At 40.7% G+C, this 21,859-nt stretch overlaps 1 protein-coding gene across 2 annotated transcripts in view; it reads right to left on the bottom strand.

Moving 5' to 3' along the window:
• mrc1a (mannose receptor, C type 1a) overlaps nucleotides 1-21,859 on the bottom strand; it is a 41,153-nt gene that overhangs the window by 4,401 nt on the left and 14,893 nt on the right. The window contains exons 14-26 of one of the 2 annotated variants that reach the window (XM_052127224.1): nucleotides 21,361-21,442; nucleotides 21,051-21,195; nucleotides 20,765-20,803; nucleotides 17,902-18,068; nucleotides 17,681-17,745; nucleotides 17,422-17,522; nucleotides 15,146-15,285; nucleotides 14,494-14,596; nucleotides 9,805-9,989; nucleotides 5,567-5,623; nucleotides 2,062-2,164; nucleotides 1,584-1,816; nucleotides 606-771 (exon numbers count right to left, since the gene is read on the bottom strand). In XM_052127224.1, coding sequence (XP_051983184.1) covers nucleotides 606-771; nucleotides 1,584-1,816; nucleotides 2,062-2,164; nucleotides 5,567-5,623; nucleotides 9,805-9,989; nucleotides 14,494-14,596; nucleotides 15,146-15,285; nucleotides 17,422-17,522; nucleotides 17,681-17,745; nucleotides 17,902-18,068; nucleotides 20,765-20,803; nucleotides 21,051-21,195; nucleotides 21,361-21,442 — 1,586 coding nt within the window. The remainder of the gene's footprint in view (nucleotides 1-605; nucleotides 772-1,583; nucleotides 1,817-2,061; nucleotides 2,165-5,566; nucleotides 5,624-9,804; nucleotides 9,990-14,493; nucleotides 14,597-15,145; nucleotides 15,286-17,421; nucleotides 17,523-17,680; nucleotides 17,746-17,901; nucleotides 18,069-20,764; nucleotides 20,804-21,050; nucleotides 21,196-21,360; nucleotides 21,443-21,859) is intronic. The other variant, XM_052127234.1, reaches the window with a different exon arrangement.

Raw genomic sequence — 21,859 nt, 5'->3', positions numbered from 1 at the left:
GGGGTGGCCAATGGGGTGATCAGTGGGGTGATCAGTGGGGTGGCCAATGGGGTGATCAGTGGGGTGATCAGTGGGGTGGCCAATGGGGTGGCCAGTGCCAATTGATGTTTTAGTAATTTTTTTGGTCATTTTTTGGCACAATTTAGTTCTTTAGAGGTGAAATCATCTCTGTACAACTTAACATATGTGCACATCAAGGTCGCCAAATCTCTCCATCCCATGTGTCATTGTATCCAGTCCAATGATATAAAAATGCTGCTCGAACATTTTTTGCCCCTTGCCCCTGCCTGGCCACCCTTTTGAAAAACTCCTGGCTCCGCCCCTGAATTAATGAGCTTGCATGGTTACGGTGTGCAAAAACTTGCCTTAAGAAATACTTAAATCTTTTTTTCAGTTTATAAACTACTGAATGTTTCGCAATTTTTATTACAAAGTTTATTACATTTACTACAGTAAATTATTGACTAGAGAGAAAAACTATATTATTCATGTGAAGTGAATTATCAGAAAAGCAATAACCGCTCACATTATATTCCCTGTAGTTATTAAATGATGATGCAGATTGTATTTAGACATTTTTGTTTGTAGAATGTCAAATGAAATACCTGAGGAGCGTTTGCAGAGGGAAAAATACATGCTGCTGCATGTTGTGGTTTTCCAGTCACCGTCTGTGTCAATATACACACAAGCTAAATTGTTTTTGGGCTCTCCTGTCGCCCATTTACTGTAGCTCAGAAGCCAGTTATCCACCCAGCGGTACTGCCCACCTGTCTGTAGCAAACAAATTCAATTCATTTCACGTACTAACATTTATTGCAGCACGCTCATTTATATGTAACAGAAAATATTGCAATAGAGCCATTCATGCATTTTCAGTCCATTGGTTCCCCCTGGAATTTCCATTGGGTTTTTCTTGAAGAGACTTTCACATTTTGTTCCACAACAACAATTTGCTAAACAAGGTCTACGGCTACCACAAGGATGTGAGATTTTGTGCTTGATGAAACTGTCTTTACTCAGCAACTAATTTTTTTAAGTCACCATGGCTTAAATATTCATGAAGTTTGAGATATAAATGTAAGCGCAGCGTAGTTCTAGCGGGAAGACTAGCAGCTGCACATCATCACATCATTAGTGGGGTAATTCCTAGCCAATCACATGTAAGCCGTTGCTTTATAAGTCTGCTCACAATCACATTGCTGTTTCAGTGTGCTAACATGGCAACCTCCACCACCCCAGCACCACCTGTTGAGTCCCATCCTGCACGGGGGTAGGCTCCTCACCCCTGCCTCCCATCTCCGGCAGGATATGAAGGTTCCGAGTAAAACTACTTCGGACCGCCAGACGGGGCGTACGCCAAAGAGAAACATTACTTTTCTGTTTTATATTCATCAAATAAACGTCATCTTAAATTACACTCAAGTCTGCGAGTCTTCCTGATAGAACTGTATATACTTTATGTTATAGACATTTTTTTTAATTCCCTCATAAATCGAAAACCACTTTTCTAAAAACCGAATGGAAGTTCCTGAAAGAAACCAAGGTGAACCACAGTTGAATTATTAATATATTTTCTTTTGTACCAGGTTGCTGTTGAGTCCAATCCACAGCGGTTCTTTGAGTTTGCTGACTCTGAGGACGGTGTACGCCTGACTGATGGAGTCCAGCACACTAGATAGATCAGCATCATCTGCTTTACACTGTCTCCTGGCTTCATCCCAGCTCATTTTCTCCATCTGCACCTTGTATGAATCGTTGCCCATAGAGAAGAACTTTTGAGGCATTGCAGTAGTCACCAGACTAGGGAGCTGAGCATCTAAAACACATACATTGATTGAATTCAAGCTATGCACTAGAGGCAAAATACACAATTATGCTATCAGTTATTACAACTAATAACAACAGGTTCATCAATTAATTAGTAATGCAAGTGATATTATTAAACTTCATGGATTTGCTTCAGTTATGACCAGTGTATTGGTGATGTAGTAATGCAAGACGATTGTATTGACGTCTAATTGTTCAGGAATTGTGTTTGCACTGATTTCTGTTCTCTCCAACCTGTTTTCCTCTTGCAGATGAATCCTTTCTGATCTCCACAGTTCTCAACTTTCCACAAACCCGTCATCTTGTTAGGGCTTCTCACCATAACGACACAGTCATACTAATGCAGGAAACACAGTTAAGAATATTTAATAAAGTGTAAAACGCACTTAGTTGGAAAAAAACATCACTGGTACATTGTACTTTGCTGTAACTATATAACAACCCTTCCACCAGACCATGCTTTAAATATAATAAAACCACTGACAGGTGAAGTGAATAAAATGTATTATCACGTTAACAGTCAGTTCTTGAATTTCATGTGTTGGAAGCAGGACAAATGGGCAAGCGTAAGGTTCCGAGCGACTTTGACACAGCCACAGCCATCTAGCCATCACAAGTTGGATCTTGTCAGAGCATCTCCAAAATGGCATGTCTTTTTAGGTGTTCCTGGTATGGAGTGGTTATTGTAGGACAACCGGTGAACCGGCAACAGGTTCATGGTCTGATTAATCATGTTTTCTTTTAGATCGTGTGGACGGCGGGGTGCGTGTGCATCATTTACCTGGGGAAGAGATGGCAGCAGGATGCACTATGGGAATAAAGCAGGCCTGCGGAGGCAGTGTGATGCTCTGGGCAATGTGCTACTGGGAAACATTGGGTCCTGGCATTCATGTGGTTGTTACTTTGACATGTATGACCTACCTAAAGATTGTTGCAGACCACGTAAACCCCTTAATGGCAACGGTATCCTCTGATGGCCGTGGCCTCTTTAAGCAGAATAATGTGCCCTGCCACACTGCAAAAAATTGTTCAGGAATGGTTTGAGGAACATGACAAAGAGTTCAAGGTGTTGACTTGTTCTCCAAATTCCCCAGATCTCAATCCAATTGAGCATCAATGGGATGTGCTGGACCTGAGAGCAAGAGCAAGACTGAGACCCAAGAACAGAGGAGCAGTTCAAATTATTTATTTACAGTTCAAATAATCATTTCAGCAGATATGAGGAATCCTCCATGAAGAGCCCTTCCGCAGGCAATCGCACACACTGTGACATCAAGGAGCAGAGCCACGAGGAAACCTCTGCTGAGGCCTCTTGCTTACAGCAAACTGGAAGTCAACCACTCTCCCGACACGCGGGCAGAGACGAGGAATCCTCTGTTGAAGATTTGTGAGCACAGAGAGCAAGTGTACAGCAAACTGGAAGTTAACCACTCTCCCGACACGCGGGCAGAGACAGGCAACCAAACAGATACACGAGACAGGACCAACTAGGCAGAGAGTGAGGTAAATTACTTCACACCAAACACACTTCAACAATAAACAAATACAATAATCCAGCAATGAACATGACATACAAAGGGATTTAAATAAGCAGGAACAAACAAGGAACAGGTGCCTTCTTGCCAGCTGAAAGTTGGCATGATCAGCGTTCCCATGGAAACAATCAGGGTTCCCATGGAAACGCTGATTCTGCATGCCAGCGGCACATGAAACACACGAGGGAGAAATGTCAACACAATAAGACCAAAAACAAACAAAACATGGAGCATGAGTGTCCCGACACAGATCGAAACTAGACAAGAAGTCAGGATCCAGACACCACACTCCAGACTTGGACATGGCCGACCGAAGAGCTCACACAAAGTATGTACACAAAAAACAAGACAGACAGGGAACGATGATGTCACGGTCCTATCAGACAAAACCCCAACCTGACAGAGTGACAGGACCGTGGCATTACCAAAGAGCGCACGGCGGTAACTCAAACCAGGTCCCCTGCTCTAAACACAAAGACAAGACACAAAACACAAGACAGAAAATTGGGTGATGATGTCATAGTCCTGTCAGAGAAAACCCCAACCTGACAGTGACAGGACCAACGAGTCCATTCCATGCAGGCTCCACTTACTGGACTTAAAGGATCTGCTGCTAACATCTTGGTGCCAGATACAACAGAACACCTTCAGAGGTCTTGAGAAGTCCATGCCTCGACGGGTCAGAGCTGTTTTGGCGGCACGAGATCCTACACGATTTAAGGCAGGTGGTTTCAATGCTGTGGCTGATCGGTGTATATATATATATATTTATAATATTTTTACTCATACAAGGCTGTCATTCAGCTGTCTCATAATTTTCACTGCGAAAAACCGTTTCCCACAAATAAAGATTTATTTATTTTTCAAAGGTTATTGTACTTGGTTACTAAGAAGACAACAGTGTCAGTAAAAAGCATACATGAGTTTAAACATAAAACGTGATGAGACCTGTTTCCACGAGAACCCATTGACTTGACATTATCAGATCTGGAAATAGACTATCCAACATGATTTCGTCAGACATGAGTGAACATTGTGGACGGTGACTGACACAATATAAATTGAATTCCACAACTGTTGAAAATATGTAAATATAGACTTGGTTAGGGTTAGGTTAGGGTTAGGGTTAGGGATGTAAAAGACAAATGTAAGCAGAAATGAAGCTGTAAGCAGAAATTATGGGGCTCAAGCAAAACGAACAGCTGAACAATTATTTTAGATTAATTGGTTCAATTTATAGTAACAGGTTTGAAAATACGACCTGTCCAGGGTGTCCCCCGCCTTTCGCCCAATGTTAGCTGGGATAGGCTCCAGCCCCCCGCGACCCTGTACACAGGATAAGCGGTTGACGATGGATGGATGGATGGATGGATGGATGGATTTGAAAATAATTTACAACACCAGGTGTGAGCAACAGGGGGCGCAGTCCCCAAAGTTCAAAGTGAGCTCACGGTCTGCAGCTCATACACTGAGTTTGATGCGTTGACATGATACAGCTTCCCTTCCTGTGTGGCATCACTACCATCTACTTCATTAGCATATTACAAGTGAATGGTTGGGAATACTTTGAAGTATGCTCTGAATGGAAGGGTAGTCTAACCCAAATGCATTAAGAGTTTAACAAACTGTTGGCCGAGTAGTGAAACAAAAATGCTGAAAGATGGGCATCTTTGTACTCTGTATAACCCCCAAAAAATCAAAAGATAGCAGAAACTGCTGAAGGCTTTGGGGCAAATTATTCAAACATTCAAGCATTGGCAAGATAGCCTCAATTTCACATTATAAGGCGTTTACTCCAACAACTTCATAACTTCACTGGGGAACAGTTTTGAAAATCAAAAGTGCATCCAATGTCTTTTCGGAGGAATATTTTTTCCATTAAGATCTAATGATAAAGAAAATGTAGAAGTCAAGAATTACAATAGTTTCTGAAGTTGCATGCAGAAAAGTCAGTCAAAACTTGAACTGCTTGTTGCACTGAAGGGTTTGGGATGCCAGCCTCAGAAATTGTGCGAGTGATGTTCAGGTTTTCCCCAATCAATGCACCAAATTTCATGGCTTTTTACCATGATTCCCATCCCAAAGCAGATTTATAATAAGACTAACAGATGCAAGGTTGCACCTACACATCTTTGATGCTTGGCCCCTAATTTCTGCTGTTGCACTCTTTGCTGTAAAGATTTATGGACATGTTGGACACCTACCTGTTCTACTGGTAATATGAAATGGTCACGTCCCAACATAGGGTCCCAAATATCTGACTGAAATGGAGAAAACCAGCATGGATGAGCAATAGAAAAACTGTGGCATTCCATTTACAGTAACTTACACTGGTATTTCCATCCATGTCAATTCAAATAACAAGGATAATGAAATAGACTGAGACATTCCTTCTCTTCTGTTTAGTCACATTAAGCAAGTAAGCTGACTTAAAAGTTGTGTGGGAGAACAGATGAAAATGTGCATTTGCATCATGCAAAAGTAAAAATTAAATCAGATTAATGCAATCCCCCATTCAAGTTGATAGGAGCTGCACAGCATGACAGGAAATAGACTCCTGAGAGCGTTCCAAAAATGGCCAACAGTGGACTGACTTGCTAGAAAGACTTTGATTAAATGCATCTGTTGGCAGCCATGGGCTCTTTGTAACATTTTGAACAGGTGGACTTGGACTTTGCTGAAAATATAATCTTCAATTTGAAAAGACACAGTCCCAAAATCACTTTGTATTGTGAGTGAGATGTAAGAAGGTAGATGCTGGATATTCCTGCCTTATTAGTGCTCGGAGTTGATCACAATTTGTGGGCTTCTGTTTGTCCAATCGCCTTTTGTGGATTGACCACAGGTTCTCTATGGGATTAAGATCCGGGGAGTTGCCTGGCCACGGATCCAAAATGTCAATGTAATGATCTCCGAGCCACTTCATTATCACTCTTGCCTTGTGACATGGTGCTCCATCATGCTGGAAAATGCACGGATCATCACCAAATTGCTCCTGAATCGTTGGGAGAAGTTGCTCTTGACGTTTTGATACCATTCTTTATTCATGGCAGTGTTTTGGGCAGAATTGTGAGCGAGCCCACTCCCTGTGATGAAAAGCAACCCCGCACATGGATGGTCTCAGGATGCGTCACTGTTGGCATGACACAGGACTCATGGTAGTGCTCACCTTTTCTTCTCTGGACTATCAATTTCCCAGATGTCCCAAACAGTCAGAAGGGTTCATCAGAGACAATATCTTTGCACCAGTCTTCTGCTGTCCAATCCTTGTACTTCCTGCAGAATTTCAGTCTGTCCTTGATGTTGTTCTTGGAGAGAAGTGGCTTCTTTGCCACCCTTCTTGACATCAGGCCATTGTTCAAAAGTCTTCGCCTCACTGTGCGTGCAGATGCACTCACACCAACCTGCTGCCAATATTGAGCAGCTCTGCACTGGTGGTGACATGATCCCGTAGCTGACTCCTCAGGAGGAGACAGTCCTGGCACCTGCTGGACACTCTGGGACGTCCTGAAGCCTTCTTCAACACAGTTAAACCTCTCTCCTTGAAGTTCTTGATGATCCTGTAAATTGTTCTTTCAGGTGCAATATTCTTTGCAGCAATTTCCTTGCATGTGAGGCCATTTTGTTGCAAATCGATGATGGCTGCACGTCTATCTTTAGAGATAACCATTGCTAACAAGAACACAAGTATTGGAAGCACTTCTTCCCTCCTTTTATAGCAATTTCACCTGACTAGTACTCGTTCACACTTTCCCAGGTGCTGCTGATATGATTAGTGAAATGATGTTAGCTGGTCATTTTGTGCCAGGGCCAAAAAACAGTGAAATTTGGGTTTTAGTGATCAAGTAAATTTTTTTGGCCAATTAAGCTTTTTGTAATTATTTAAAATGCATCTGATCACTCTGAACAATAATCTAGAAACAGTGTGAATCAACACCACAACAACTGACGCAGAAAACTTTGCCAAACACAACATTTATGTCACTGCCAATACTTTTGGCCACGGCTGTAATCACACATCCATGAGGGTTGCGGAGTAACGGAATACATGTAACGGGATTACGTATTTAAAATACAAAATATAAGTAACTGTGATCCAAAGTGCATTTGAACAGCGGTGAACACTTTCTTATGATGTGTTACATTCATACGAGCAGACAGAGAAGTGCATTTGAAGTAAGTTTGGAGCAGAAGAAATAGAAATAAACCTTGTGTAAATTGTTAGCTTTATGCTAAGCTAAAATGCTATTTCTAGCCATTTTACATCCACACGTTACCAGACACCATCATATTTTTTATCAAGAAAATTCACATTGGATCATAATTTCTTTTTTTCTAGTAAGATCTTTGATATTAGGGCAAAAATCATATTCTTGATAATAATTTTTGTATTGTTTTCCTGTAAAAATATCTAAAAAGCCTTAAAACAAGATACATTTTATTAATCGTGTTTTAGAAACAACACTGTGTAATATATTTAGTTTTTCAGAAAATTTATTTTTAACATGTGTATTTTGTCTCACTGTATTGACAGTTTTTATAGTCAAAACAAGTTACAAATATCTATCAGCGCTTAAGTAATACAAAGTATTTAGATTATATTACTGACCTTGAGTAATCTAATGGAATACATTACAAATTACATTTTTACAACCCTGCCCATGGGTATTGTATTTGCATTGTATTCTATTGATATTTGTTATATTGTTTGTCATCATTGTAAATTCTATGTATATTTTGTGAGTACTTCATGTGGCATGTTTAATTGTCCTTGGAGCAAAACACCAAGTCAAATTTCTAGTAAGTGCTACTAACCTGGCCAATAAAGAGAACTCTGATTCTGATTTTATACATTGTCTCCACACTTAAAATAAATAACTTTAAATGTATAGTTTTATATTTTCCCATATTTTTTTATACGATTATGTCATTTGCAGTGCTTCATGGGATAGTAGTTAATTCCCTCATTGGAGACGTTAAAGCTGAAGTGTGTAACTTTTTCACGTTAAACTACGTTCTTCAAGAGACAAAAAAACTATATAGTATACACGCATTTTCACGCATTTTGCCAAAAAACGATCAAGGGAGAATGCCGCCACCACAACCCCAATCCAAGCCCAGGTTTTTTTTTGTGCTTCAAATCAAAGTTTGTTGCTGTGATTCACCTCTGAGCTGGTTGATTTGATTCATGCCGTAGAACTCTTATGAAATCCCTATGGAAAAAATAAACGGGAAATATGCCAAAGAAGTGGCCAGGGACTGATGTTTATTGTTCGATTTTAAAATGTTCTCACTTCCCAGTCATGTAGATCAGTTTTAAAATAATAATAATTTTATTTAATTAATTCCTTACATTTTATATAGCGCTTTTCTAGGCACTCAAAGCACTTTACATAGCATAGGGATGATGATGCGACGGCAGCCATAGTGCGCCAGAACTCCCACCACACACCAGCTATTGGTGGGGAGGAGAGAGTAGAGTGATGTAGCCAATTCATTGATGGAGATTAATACGAGGCCATGATAGATAGGGGCCAATGCATGTTTTGTGCATACTGCATTTTATCAGACTAGTTTTAAAAAGGTCAGTGGTTTTATGTTACAGAATTTAGCAGTTTACCATTGATTTATTGTTACTGTGCATATTGTTATCATGGTATATTAAGGGGCTTTCACACTAGAACTTTTGGTGCGCACCCCGGTTCGAATGACGTCAGAGTTCGGTTCCTTTGAATGATGTGAACGCTGTCTTCCGAACTCGGGTGGGCACCCGCGAACCGTACTCGAGTCCACTTAAAAAGGTGGTCTGGGATACGGTTCATGTGAACTCCAGTACGGTTCGCTGCTGATATGAACGCAATCGAACCAAACCACGGAAGTGAACCGCTATTGGTGACGTATAATGTGGTCGTCAGTCTCACACGCGTCACTTTCAAAATGAGCGGAAAGGGTTTACTTTTTTGCGTGCGTGTGTGTGTGTGTGTGTGTGTGTATATATACACTTACCTTGACGAAAAGCGGGATTGACGCACACGCACACGCACTGCAAGCAGAGAGATGATTTCTGCTTGCCTTCGCAAAAATTGTCTTCGGCGGACAGCCCGCTGTCTTTTGAACGATTTCAGTATTTTTGCGGCAGACAGACGCAAGTATGTTTCTGTATCTTGATGTTGAAAACAAAACCAAAGGTTAAAAAAAAGAAGAACAAATGTGAACCGAGCAAGTCTATTCATTGAATTTTGATGATTACGCACCAGCTGCAGCTTGATGACGCAAGCGTACCGCGGTTCGGATACAGATATATAATGTGAACACAGTCCATCGGGGGCAGGGGGGAGGGGGGAGCAATCGAACTCGGGTTCGGAACAGGCAATCGAACCAAGTGTGAAAGCCCCCTTAAACTTCTCATTCAACTTGTCAGTAATAAAATGTAAACACTTACCTCTGTGTCAAAGTAGCCAAATGCCCTGGAGGAATGATCTGGCATTGATACAGGCTGACCTTTGGCCCAGTTCGTGAAGCTGACACCTCTACCATCAGTCCACAAGAAACGCATCTCCCAGTTTACATCATTAAAACCAATCCACACATCATCCGATGATCGAAGCATTGCAGTAGTGAGAAATGCTGAAAGAGAATTGTTCATTCACAACAGAAGAGATTCAGTCTATTTGCTGATAACAGGGTCATGCGTCATTCAGAATGCCTTTAAAATTAGGTACAAAAACAGGATGCAGAAATAAATGAAAATAATTTTAAGTTAAATTCAATTTTCTAAATGTTGTCTTTCAGGTTACAATGTTTATTAATATCATCTAATTCGACTGAAAATAGCCCATATGTAAGCAATTTAAGAAAGAAATAATTATGAATAAAAAAAAAGTACACCAGCATGATCTCATTTATATCCGTAGCTATTTGTACATGAATATTTGTAACATTTAAACGTACATGTTTGTAGATTTGAATAGACACTAAGACATACTTTTGATGTTTGAAAGCATCTAAAATGTAAACAGTTTTGTGCATTTACAGTTTTAGAAACGTAAAATATTGACAAATTCATTACAACTATATTTGAATATGTTTTGAATACTGTTTTAAAGATATTTTTGATCCCTTAAGCCTACCCCAACATCTAAACACGTTTCAACAATATAAAAACATGTAACAAGTAGATTAATGTTCAGAAGCAACAATTTATGTTACAATGTATTAATTTATATACGTATATTTTACAGTCGCTAATCCCACACCTACTCCTAAACCTGTGTAACAGGCAGATCAATTTAATCACAATAATTTATTCAGAACAATTTCAAAATTCAGTACAAAATCAGTACAACTGCGATGTGCTGCATCCAATGTGCTCCCTGATGGCATACAATAGCATTAGTGTTATTATTGTAATGTAAATTATTAATCGCTGTAAAACTTCTCCTGATGCACTCCAGAACAGCACTGTCATATCTCACTCAAACATATACATCGCAGAATACAACATGTCACAAGCAGTCACGAGACACATGAGAGCCAATGAGCATTTGACATCACTGCCGCTGGTCGTAATGCTTGAAGCATTAAATTTTTTATTTTTGAAAATGAAACCAACGCTCGTTGACGGTTACGGCGGGTTACGTTGACCCGCTGTACCGCTGTTGACGGTTACGGCGGGTTACGTTGACCCTCTGTACCGCTGTTGACGGTTACGGCGGGTTACGTTGACCCGCTGTACCGCTGTTGACGGTTACGGCGGGTTACGTTGACCCTCTGTACCGCTGTTGACGGTTACGGCGGGTTACGTTGACCCTCTGTACCGCTGTTGACAGTTACGGCGGGTTACGTTGACCTGCTGTACCGCTGTTGATGGTTATAGCGGGTTGATGGTTACGGCTGGTCATGTAGAAACGCTGTTGACTGTTACAGCGGGTTGACGGTTACGGCGGGTTACGTTGACCCGCTGTACCGCTGTTGACGGTTACGGCGGGTTGAAGGTTACGGCTGGTCACATTGAACCATTGTACCGCTGTTGACGGTTACTGTTGATGGTTACGGCGGTTTACATTGACCCACAGTACCGCTGTTGACGGTTATGGCGGGTTACGTTGACCCGCTTTACCGCTGTTGATGGTTACGGCGGGTTACATTGACCCGCTGTACCGCTGTTGACGGTTACAGCGGGTTGACTGTTACGGCGGGTTACGTTGACCCGCTGTACCACTGTTGATGGTTACGGCGGGTTACGTTGACCCGTTGTACCGCTGTTGATGGTTACGGCGGGTTGACGGTTACGGCTGGTCACGTTGACCCGCTGTACTGCTGTTGACGGTTACGGCAGGTTACGTTGACCTGCTGTACCGCTGTTGACGGTTATGGCGGGTTGACGGTTATGGCTGGTCATGTTGAACCGCTGTTGATGGTTACGTGGGTTACGTTGACCCGCTGTACCGCTGTTGATGGTTACAGCGGGTTGATGGTTACGGCTGATTACGTTGACCCGCTGTATCACTGTTGACGGTTACGGCGGGTTGACTGTTCCGGCGGGTTACGTTGACCCGCTGTACCGCTGTTGATGGTTATGGCGGGTTACGTTGACCCGCTGTACCGCTGTTGATGGTTACGGCGGGTTACGTTGACCCGCTGTACCGCTGTTGACGGTTACGGCAGGTTACGTTGACCCGCTGTACCACTGTTGACGGTTACGGCGGATTGACGTTTACGGCTGGTCACGTTGACCCGCCGTACCGCTGGTGGTGGTTACGGCGGGTTGACTGTTACAGCTGGTTGACTGTTACAGCGGGTTAACAGTTACGGGGGGGGTTGACGGTGATAGTGGGTTGCGGTTACAGCGGGTTGACCGTTATGGCGGCTGCAGCGGCACTGTTGTGGATAGAGATGGAGATCATTGAATAAAAGGCTTGAATTTGGGTCACACTAAACAGTCTAAAGGTTTGGATTACAGGTAACAAATGTATGGATTCATTTTAATATTGTTTTATGGTGCTTTTTATAGTTTATTTTGTTTTTTGGCACATTCTGAAAACTCCTTTTATGTCCCATGGCAAACAAAAATGAAATGGAATGCTTAATAAATAATTACACGATTACAGAGTTTTATTAATTTTAACATTTTAAAGTGTAGTCTTGGTTAAAGTGATATAATCCTTAAATTGTATATGGCAGCAGAAATCACACAGAAATGTCAAGCGCAGCGTAGTTCTAGTGGGAAGACTAGCCGTTGCTTTATAAGTCTGCTCACAATCACATTGCTGTTTCAGTGTGCTAACACGGCAACCTCCTCCACCCACCACCACACCACCACATGTTGAGTCCCGCCCCGCATGGGGGTAGGCTCCTCGCCCCTACCTAGCACACAGCCTTCGAAACGAGACACATCCAAAGCCATAGTCTTGTGATTATTCTTAAAGTTTTGTCTATTCATTGGTTCATGTTTAATAGTCTTGTTACTGTATCTTGTCATTAGTTCATCTTGTTATGTTGTCACCCTAGTCTGTGTATTTAAGCCCTCATGTTTGTCTTTGTCTCATGTTAGGATTGTGATTCTTCTGTAGTCTTGTTCATGTCAAGTCAAGTGTTTTGTTCTAGTTTATTTTGTATCTTCTGTTATTGGTTATTAAACTGCACTTGGGTTCTCACAACATCATCGTCTTTGTCTGTTCCTGTCTTCAGCCTGCAGCAATGTTACAATAATTAATAGATTTAAACGTTTTTGGTTAATTTATGTGACACATAATGATCTGAAAACAATGTGGCAGATATTTAATGTTGCTGTATGGCAAAATGTATATTCTGACAGTTGTGTGAAATGCATAATTAATCAACATTAACAATGTAATTATGTTTTGTCATAAATGATGTTCCATTTAAAGGAATGTTGCAGGCTCAGTACAAGTTAAGCTCAATCGACAGCATTTTTGGCATAATATTGAGCTCCACAAAAATTTATTTTAAATCGTTCCTCCTTAAAAAAAGAAAAAGCAAAAAATCGATGTTCCAATGAGGCAAAAAATCGATATTCCAAATTTTTGGAGGGTTTAAAGGCAGAAATGTGAAGCTTATAATTTCATGTTTACACCGATATCGTTAATGTCTTGTGGCTAAACTTTAGAAACAGCAGTTTAATGTTTAAAGATTGGCCCCATTGACTTCCATTGTAGGTGCCTCAATGCAACCTCACTTTTTTAAAGAAAAGGAGGGATGAGTCAAAAATGTTTTTGTGGTATTCAATATTATGCCACAAATGCTGTCACTTAAGCTTAAAGGGACAGTTCACCCAAAAATGAAAATTCTCTCATCATTTCCTCACCCTCATGCCATCCCAGATATGTATGACTTTCTACAGCAGATCACAAACTAAGATTTTAAGAATATCTCAGCTCTGTAGGTCCATACAATGCAAGTGAATGGTGACCAGACCTGTAAACATAAAAGTAATCCATAAGAGTCCAGTGGTTTAATGGTGTGGGTGAGAAACAGAACAACATTTAAATTGTTGTTATTTTTACTCTAAATCTCCACTTTCACTACATCTGAAACTGAAAGTGGAGATTTAGGGTAAAAAGGGACATACATTTTGATCTGTTTCTCACTCACACCTATCATATCGCTTATGAAGACATGGATTAAACCACTGGACTCTTATGGATTACTTTTATGTTTCCTTTAAGTTATTTTTGGATCTACACAGTTCTGGTCACCATTCACTTGCATTGTATGGACCGACAGAGCTGAAATATGTTTCTAAAAATCTTAATTTATGTTCTGCTGAAAAAAGAAAGTCATACAAATCTGGGATGGCATGAGGGTGAGGAAATGATGAGAGAATTTTCATTTTTGGGTGAACTGTCCCTTTAACTTGTAGTGAGCCCAGGATATCCCATTGAAAATTCAGATTCAATGTCCAGTGGGGCGTGGCCAATTCAATTCTAATTACAACTTAAATTTCAACTCATGAATTCTTAAATTCCTAATTTTACCCAACTCTGGCAGAGAAGCACAAGGGCGGACTAAAAAAATCATACATCTTTTAATACGTGCTCTTCGTCAACATTCATTTCACTCAAGATTTTGAATTTAGGTTTCAATTGAAGTGCACTACTTCACCGCTCACCTTGCTCTCCATGACTCAGAATGGACACCATGTTTCCTCCGTGTGATTTGCAGTGGTCCCGGGCATCATGCCAGGTCATCTTTTTGTCAATAAAAATGTAGCACTATGTGGAAACACAAGTGTTAGAAAGTGTTTCTGCCTACTGTTGCTTTTTCTAACAAAGTTGCTTCATCAAGAATGTACGGATGTGCTTTGCAAATTAATTATTCGTGACTTTTGCTAAAAATGGAATCAGAGCTTTTTCTTAATTGTTTGTGCTGATTTGAAAGGAACATCATGCCTTAAACCATTTCCAGTGATGTGGAATTTGTCTCTTCACACGGAAAGTGTGTGGGTCCTAATGCCCCAGTATAGTGACAGGAAACCTATACTGTATAAAAGCACGTAAAAATCCCCCCATTGGCCCTTCTCAATCATGGTCTCCTAATAATCCCATCCATTAATTGGCTACATCACTCTACTCTCTCCTCTCCACCAATAGCACCAATAGTTTTTGGTTGGTGTTCTGGCGCACCATGGCTGCCCTCACATCATCCAGGTGGATGCTTCACACTGGTGGTGGTTGAGGAGATTCCTCCTATACTATGTAAAGTGCTTTGAGTGCCTAGAAAAGCACTATATACTGTAAAAGTAATGAATTAATGGCACTTACTCTGCCATTGAATCTTGTCCAATCAGGCGCACAACCTCCTGGTGACGCAGTGGAGGGGATCATGGTGGCATTGACTACGTCAGAACTTCTTTTACAGATCGAGGGTAAAGGCACACCACAGTTGATATCATTCCAGAATCCTAAAACATATATACATTTTGTTGCTGATACTTGTGCAATTGTTACATTAAAAACAGACTTTATTCCTTTAGTTTGTCAAATATTACTACTGTAAAAGCCTAAAAGCATCAGTTGCTCTTTTACACCACAAAGTGGAACACAACTCTGTTACAACCCTAATCAAGTAAAGCCATGGCCAAAAGTATTGGGAGTGACATAAATGTTGTGTTTGGCAAAGTTTTCTGCGTCAGTTGTTGTGGTGTTGATTCACACCGTTTCTAGATTATTGTTCAGAGTGATCAGATGCATTTTAAATAATTGCAAAAAGCTTCATTGGCCAAAACATTTTACTTGATCACTAAAACCCAAATTTCACTGTTTTTTGGCCCTGGCACAAAATGACCAGCTAACATAATTTCACTAATCAGCACCTGGGAAAGTGTGAACGAGTACCAGTCAGGTGACATCACTCGATCATTCTGATTGGATTATAAGAGCAGACTGATGCTATAAAAGGAGGGAAGAAGCGCTTCCAATCATTGTGTTCTTGTTAGCAATGGTTATCTCTAAAGATAGACGTGCAGCCAGCATCGCTTTGCATTAAAATGACCACACATGCAAGGAAATTGCTGCAAAGAATATTGCACCTGAAAGAACCATTTACAGGATTATCAAGAACTTCAAGGAGAGAGGTTTAACTGCAGTGAAGAAGGCTTCAGGACATCCCAGAGTGTCCAGCAGGCGCCAGGACCGTCTCCTACTGAGGAGTCAGCTACGGTATTGTGTCACCAGTGCAGAGCTCAATATTGGCAGCCGGTTGGTGTGAGTGCATCTGCACGCACAGTGAGGCGAAGACTTTTGGACAATGGCCTGATGTCAAGAAGGGCAGCAAAGAAGCCACTTCTCTCTAAGAAAAACATCAAATACAGACTGAAATTCTGCAGGAAGTACAAGGATTGGACAGCAGAAGACTGGTGCAAAGATATGTTCTCTGATGAACCCTTCTGACTGTTTGGGACATCTGGAAAATTGATAGTCCAGAGAAGAAAAGGTGAGTGCCTCCATGAGTCCTGTGTCGTGCCAACAGTGAAGCATCCTGAGACCATCCATGTGTGGGGTTGCTCTTCATCACAGGGAGTGGGCCCTCTCACAATCCTGCCCAAAACACTGCCATGAATAAAGAATGGCATCAAAACGTCCTGCAAGAGCAACTTCTCCCAACGATTCAGGAGCAATTTGGTGATGATCCGTGCATTTTCCAGCATGATGGAGCACCATGTCACAAGGCAAGAGTGATAACGAAGTGGCTCTGAGATCATTACATTGAAATTTTGGATCCGTGGCCAGGCAACTCCCCGGATCTTAATCCCATAGAGAACCTGTGGTCAATCCTCAAAAGGCGATTGGACAAGCAGAAACCCACAAATTGTGATCAAGTCCGAGCACTAATAAGGCAAGAATGGATCATCAGTCAGGATTTGGCCCAGAAGCTGATATCCAGCATGCCAGAGCGAATTGCAGAGGTTAAGAAGAACAAGGGTCAACATTGACTCTTTGCATATATTGAGTGTTTTTACCAATTAAAGCCTTTAAAACTTATGAAATGCTTATCATAGTTTTCCAGTATACCATAGAAACATGTAAAAACATAATCTTAAAATACTGAAGCACCAAACTTTGCAAAACACAAAATCTATGTCACTGCCAATACTTTTGGCCACGGCTGTACAGTCAAACCTGCTGACCACGTCCAAGGAACTACAGTACAAAAATCAGTGATGTTAAAGTGAAAATAAGAATAATTTGACCAAGTTTACATTCATAATGCACATTCCTTGCTTTATCATACACTATTCATCATTGCACGCTACTCCAAAGACAGAAATGCTTGTTTTCGTGAAACGGTAAACAAACTTAAAAGTGTGTTATTAGACAGTATAGGTGAGCATGTGTGGATGTTACAGATTTCTCTCCACATACAGAAATACAAAACATCTGATGAATACTGCTCTCAGTGCATGCTGGTTGGGGATTTTACAGGTAAACGTGTGTGAAAATTAACAAAGTGTGATTTTGAGGAGTAACAGTGATTTGATTTCTCAAAATTACCGTAGTTTTATTGGCTTACTGACATGCTCCATCATACAAGTTCTTACCCATATTCTTGTAAATAGACACACAGTTCTCATCATTGTTGGCGAAATTTGGTTCATTTTGATCCCATGAAGTGTATACGACCGGTGAACCATCCACCCAACTACAAGGAAACAAAATCCAGAACAAATGCAGATTTAATCAATTAAATCATGCACATACAACTGAAGATGGTGTTAGATAATGACTAGTAACATAAAAGCTTGTGCTTATTTTAGTCCCATTTTAGCACTCACGCTGTATTCAAGTCTTTATACTCACAAAAATGATTTGTCCAACCCCACAGTCATGCCAATGAAGTACTGATTTTCTGATCCTCTAGAAATCTGGAAAACAGTGTCAGTTAGCTCTATTATTAGAGCATCCTAAAACTGTTTGGGGCCACTTTACAAAACAACGTTTTAGCCTGCTCATTATTTTTAATGACAATTTCTTTGCAGGTGTAGAGGCAATCAAACTGGACAAATTCCACAGTCGTTTACCTGCTTCCATACAAACTTCCTCTCGGTTTGGCTAGTAATGACGACAAGATCGGCATTGCTCTTCTTGCAGAACGCGCGAGCTTCTTCCATCGGCAAGAGGTCGTTATTAACGAAGTACTGACTATTATTGAACAGGATCCAGCCATCAGCAGTCTTGTTATATTCCACTGTGGAATAAAACATAATGCATAACTTATTACTGCCATCTAGGTTTATGTAACTGTACCAGTCAAATGTACTCTGGCTTAGTTTATTGCATATTGGGGCAATTTGTGTAGATTTAAAGTGAACATTTGTGTCTTGAATAATGAATAAGACAATATTAGGCATTGGCGTACATTTAGGTAGGTTCCTATCAATGTTCGAACCAAACCTACACCCTTGATATTAGGTAATGGAAGTTTGAAGTTATGATGTTACAGAAGTTTATGGTGATAAACAGATTTGAAACATTATAATTTATGAATGCATAAGTGCTTGCTCTCTTGAAATGTTATTGTTTTCGTTGCTTTTATCAGTCATGAATGTACATTTATTTTCAGATCTAGCTGGAGAATGGTTAACATCCATTAGTAATGAGAGACATGAAATTTGGGGGAATGTTAGTACTCCGCCCGGCAACATGTGTCCATGGACTCACCCCAAATGACCTTTGGGGATGTTATAACGAATGCATTAACACCTGAACTGTATGTCTCAGGCTCAACAGCCTTATATTATTGCAGTATTTGGCTCAAGATGAACAAAACATGTAATTTCCTCAAATACAATTTTTTCACCATTACCGTTCGCCCGATCGGAACCAAACCAGTGCAGAAAGATTCTCTGGAGTCCCATTATCAATAACTATCAAAAATTTAATATGAGGATGTGGCCACTTTTACTTAAATACCCATAACGGAATGAGATATTTTCACCAAATTTGAGACACCCTATGTACTGGGTCAATCTGAGGACACGTGAAAAAAAAAAAACGTTCCCGCCACTTAGTTGCGCTTTAACTATGACAAACATAAAAATAGCTCTAACTATGTGACCATTGGTCCAATCTACTTGAAATTTGGCACACGGTGTCTTTGCCAATGTGCCATCAATAACACTAATACGTTTTTATCCACTTTTTGCGCTGTCCTGTTATCAATGAAGTAAAAATGCATAGAAAATGTTTGCAAAAATTGCTGTCTCCGGCTAGTTTCCGTACGATAAAATGGTGAGCGTCATAACGACGTTCGTTAAATAAAAATCAACGCAAAACCATTTTGGTTTTGCGCAAAAGAAATCTTCCCCTGAGCCTTTTCCATACAGTGGAAATGTGTATATCGCAAATTGTAATTGAAATGTCAGACTAATAGTACAGACGGAAAAATATTATGTCGTCACTTGTGTGAAATTTTACAGAAAATTTGAGTTTCCATCAGCTTTATTTCGATGTGCAAAAACTTTTTTCGGAAAAAATCCTTGGATGGAAACGTACTTAATGTCCGTGAGGACAGTCACATATATAAAAAAACATGGCAGCTGTGGACCAATCAACTTTCAGCAGCTATCAGGCAAGATTAACAAAGGCTGTTTGGAAAGAAACACAGTGGGACTCTTAGGCCTTGTTCAGACTGCCACTAAAAATCTGATTTTTAGCATATCAAGGTTGTATCCAGATGAGTTTTTGATAGTCTGGACAGCGAAAAACCACATGAAATCTGATTTTGCCGAATCTGATTTAAATCACATTTGGAGGTGGTTTCAAATGAGAGTGAAATCTGATTTTTTTTCAGATGCGTCTCAGTCCGGACGCTTTGGCTGCTCAATTTGGATTTCAAATGGACTTTTGCGTCTCTTAACACGACACACAACGATGACGTCAGAAAATGGTGGCTGCGGCACGGAACATCACAGTATTTCTATCGGGAAGACACGCAGGCTTGAGTGAAGTTTGAGATGCCATTTATTTGATAGATGTAAAACGGGAGGTAATGTCTCTCTTTGGCGAAGGCCCCGTCCGGCAGTCCGAGGGAGTTGTACACGGAACCGTCATGTCCTGCCGGAGATAGGAGGCAGGGGCGAGGAGCCTACCCCCCTGCGGGACAGGGCTCAACTGGTGGTGGTGGGGTGGTGGAGGTTGCCGGTTAGCACACTGAAACAGCAATGTGATAGATTGTGAGCGGACTTATAAAGCAATGGCTTACATGTGATTGGCTGGGAGTTACCCAGCTAATGATGTGATGATGTGCACCTGCTGGTCTTCCCGCTAGAACTACGCTCCACTTTCATTTACCAGTCTCCTCCATCGCTGAGTTTTTCTTGTGCGACAGAGGATTTCTGGACCGCGACTAGACAGGATGCTAATTTGGAAAGTGAGATGATGCACCTCCATTTTTTCTGCATCTATTTTGAAAGCATCGTCACGTGGGTACGCCTACATCGTTACCAAAGCAACCCATGCAGGTTATGTCTGAATGCCTGAGAATCTTGGCCCAAGAGGTCTGTGCAAACTTTGCAGAAAATTGGCCACCGGGAAGCGCTATCGCATTTTACATGCGTAGAAATGGGTGTATATTTTGCGCTGTTTCACACAGACCAAGGGTGTAGATCCCAGGGGGGATGGGAGTGAGGTAACCCCCCAATAATCAAAACAAGTAAGTACAAACAGCCTAGATCAATAATTATCAAGTAAAACAGGCTATAACAGGGTAAAAGACTTGCTATGAATCATTAAAATTCTCTTTTTTCATTGTTTCATTTTAAGATAAACAACCAAAAAATTTGACTTTTCAAAAGGTCAAACCAGGAGTCACCCAATTACCGACATTTTAGTCAAGTGAAGGAAAAGGCCTGAAATGAGACGATGAGCAGCAGTGACTCTTACCCTCAGTTAAAGTAGGCGGTGTGGATTTTGGAGTTGTGCCTATGAAAAGAACAGGATTGAAACATAATGTTATTGTGGTGCTGGTTTAGGGTTGTCGTCTGCCTGTGCATGTTGCACGATGTCAGAACTAAGAACAATTTGATGTATTATAAACCGCAGCAAGCAACAATTACTTAATTTAACACAAGTTCATGTTATGACACTGAGACATTTTATAGTGTGACTTTAGTGTCCAAATACTTTTCCAGGTCACTTTGTACATATGTGCATATTCATGCATGTGTACCTATTGATATCTGGCAGATCCAGTCATTATAGGATTCACAATCCCTGTCGTTCCACTTGCGGCCGTAATAAAAGCCGGTTTCGCCACAGTGCTCCTGATCGTTGTGGTTGTTCGGTTCCCCGAAAGACCAGTTATCAAAATCAGACTAAAATAGATTCAAACACACAATCACTAATCACAATTATTAAAGTGAAGAAAATATATTTGGAAGGAGAATCATTTATTATTAAATGAATTTGACTTAAACAGATGATGAATTTCAATGGGCACCACAAAATGATGGCATGATGGTAAATGAGAAAACACTCACAGGGGTTTCATCAGACCAAACAAATCCAGAATTACTGTCCAGGGAAGTGAAGCCTATCCACGCTGTGTCCCCACTCATATACCTGCAGCAACAGAACAGAAGTAGTTCACCAAAACGGCTAAATGAGTACTACATTTCTATTTTTTTATCAAACTATCCCTTAAAGGGACAGTTCACCCAAAAATGGAAATTCTCTCATCATTTATTCATCCTCATGCCATACCAGATGTATGACTTTCTTTCCTCTGCAGAACACAAATGAAGATATTTCAGAAGAATATCTCATCTCTGTATGTCCATACAATGCAAGTGAATAGTGACCTGAACTTTGAAGCTCCAAAAGCACATAAAGGCAGCATAAAAGTAATCATAAAACTCCAGTGGTTTAATCCATGTCTTGAGAAGTGATATGAGAGGTGTGGGTGAGAAACAGATCAATATTTAAGTACTTTTTTACTATAAATTATATTCCCTGCCCAGTATGTGGCAATATGCACAA

Source organism: Xyrauchen texanus, chromosome 1 (genome assembly GCF_025860055.1).
Source record: "Xyrauchen texanus isolate HMW12.3.18 chromosome 1, RBS_HiC_50CHRs, whole genome shotgun sequence".
NCBI classification, from domain to species: Eukaryota; Metazoa; Chordata; class Actinopteri; order Cypriniformes; family Catostomidae; genus Xyrauchen; species Xyrauchen texanus.
Note: the sequence above shows the minus strand (reverse complement) of the source record. Positions and strands in the feature narration are given on the sequence as shown.